Genomic DNA, 2688 nt, shown 5'->3' on the forward strand with positions numbered 1-2688 from the left:
ATGTCACTATCACAAAGTATGTGTATGACTTGTCAACAAGAATTTCTAACACAAATAATGACTCACTTTTAGTTATTTTATAACCAAGTATCAATTTCTCTCCACAGCACTGATAACGTTGTTTTGGAAATGACCATTGGCAAGAGTATCCAATTGGACAAGCATTTGCTGTTGAATTGAACGGATCACATGATATCACTTGATTATCTCTCATATAAACGTATTTTTTTGGTGGACAACCATCTGTACAGAGTTTAATAAAATTTAAATTTATCCGCAATTAGCTTATGCTTATTGTATATTGTCAACATGATGAGTATATCATTCAAAAGTAAAAAATTATTATTTTACGAAGAAGTGATAAAAATTTTATCATTTTGTAGTATTTCTAAAAGAATAAATCTTGTCCACTTTATAAAAGAAATTTCATTTTTTTATATTAATTTTAAATATATAAAAATTTTTTCCTCCAGAAATTGTTTATTTAAAAATGTAAATGAAATTATAAAATTTAATTAAAATTGCAATTTACAAAGCAAACTTTATTTGTCTCATCATTGTTTTTTTTTTCTCAGCAATAATCCAGAAATACATTTAACCTACCGGAAACTATTGATGCATTATCATTTTCGCAACAATAACCAGTTGTAAATTCGGTTTGTGTACTCTGACATGTATAGCCAATGGGACAAGTGACAAATGGTGAACTGAGTTGACATGAACGTGGCATTCCACTGATGGTTTCGGTGTAAAATCTTGCACGATTTGGACATAAGTAATTCGATGAACAACAATAACCCTAAAGATGTACATATTTTAAATTTCAAGAAAAGAAAAATTAATGAACTTTTGAAAAAAATTTTTAATTTTAAAAAATAAATTTGAAATAATTGTAGAAAAATTAGTAGTCTTTAATTATTTTGCTTTTAAAAAATTTCCTTAAAATTAATTTAAATATTAAAAAATTTTAAACGCATTAAAAAATTAAGAAAAATTCAAATATTCAAAAGTTTTTTTAAATTTAATTCCTGAAAGTAAAAATGACAAAAATTAGAGCAAAATTACTTAAAGAGTTAGCCTAGTTCAATCCTAAGGCTGGTTTTTACAAAATTATTCTTAGTGTTAAATTAGATTTATCCATTTAGATAACTTTTAAGTAATTCTTTTGACTAATCAAATCAATGCATGGATTTTTTGGTGGACAGATAAGTTGTCCCATTAATGATATGACGAGTGTGACAATTAAGTTTATAGTTTGATTCAAGAACCTTATTGAAATAATGTTCCAAAAAAAAAGAAAAAAATTTCAAATAAACAAAAAAGATTTGAAGAGTTTGGAGCTATTTTCTAAGTCTTATGATAGAAGTTGCGCAATAATTTTGCTATGAAGAATATTTACGATATATTTAGTATTTACTTTAAAATTAACTCAATTTAAAATTGGCTAAAATAATGCGTTTCATATCTCTCTATGCTAACATTTTCAATTTCACATTCAATAATTACTTTTTTTAAAATTATAAACCAAAACATAAAATGACCTGTACAGCTCCTGGAATTTCGGACAAGCAACTATACCCTTGTGGACATTGATTACTTTCACTGCTTATTATACAACGAATAGGTAAGTTTGAAGATTGATCTTTGTAAAGTGCTTTACCTCTTGGACATAATTCTAAAAAAAATGTGCTCAAAAAATGAAGACAAATAAAATTTTGCAGTTTAAGAATAATCATTATCACAAAAAATTATCATTCATTTATTTTAATTTAAACCTATACATTATAAACATATTTATTTTAATGTAAGTATTTATTTTAATTTTTCATTACATATATTTTTTAATTTTTATTATATATATTTATTTAAATTTAAATACATACACTATAAACATATTCATTTTAATTTAAATATTTATTTTAATTTTTTATTATATATATTTATTTTCATTTTTTTTACATATTTATTTTAGTTTAGATTCATACACTATAAACATATTTATTTTAATTTTTCATTATATATATTTATTTTAATTTTTATTATATATGTTTATTTTAATTTAAATCCATACACTATAAAACACCAATACCTAGAAAGAAGAAATAATTTAAAGAGAACTGAGTTGGAAAAAAAAGAAAAAGGAGGACATGTTTATGCTTATTATAACTTTAATATGCTTACATATAATTTAAAAGAAATAAATATATTGACAAATATATACCTCCATTGATAGATGTACAACAATAGTAACGATTTGTTTGAAAATGAAAACGACACAGGTAATAATTGGGACATGAATTGCTAATATTTATTAAGCATTCATGAACACTCATATTAAAAGTATTCATATATGCTTTTTCATCATTTGGACAAACTTCTGTAAATTTTGAAACTTCATTTATTGATTCATAAAATTCGCAACGAATAAATACGTTAAGCGTTAAAAATGCTTTAAGGAAGTGTTTTAATTGAAAAATGATTCAATGAATTATGTGCCACCAAATGTTTGACCTTTGTCTATAGACTGATTAACCTTTGTCTATAGATTGATTAACCTTTGTCTATAGACTGATTAACTTTTGTCTATAGATTGATTAACCTTTGTCTATAGACTGATTAACTTTTGTCTATAGATTGATTAACCTTTGTCTATAGACTGATTAACTTTGTCTATAGACTTGATTAACC

General features: G+C 23.7%; 1 protein-coding gene across 1 annotated transcript in view; it reads right to left on the reverse strand.

The window, feature by feature from the left end:
- Positions 1-2688, reverse strand: part of LOAG_18918 (hypothetical protein) — a gene marked incomplete at its 5' end in the record, with an annotated part of 8377 nt that overhangs the window by 2867 nt on the left and 2822 nt on the right. The window contains 4 exons of the mRNA XM_020451580.1: positions 67-243; positions 604-799; positions 1542-1675; positions 2222-2377. Of these exons, the coding sequence (XP_020304624.1) occupies positions 67-243; positions 604-799; positions 1542-1675; positions 2222-2377 (663 nt within the window). The remainder of the gene's footprint in view (positions 1-66; positions 244-603; positions 800-1541; positions 1676-2221; positions 2378-2688) is intronic.

The sequence above is a fragment of the Loa loa genome (assembly GCF_000183805.2).
Source record: "Loa loa unplaced genomic scaffold supercont3.680, whole genome shotgun sequence".
Taxonomy (NCBI): domain Eukaryota; kingdom Metazoa; phylum Nematoda; class Chromadorea; order Rhabditida; family Onchocercidae; genus Loa; species Loa loa.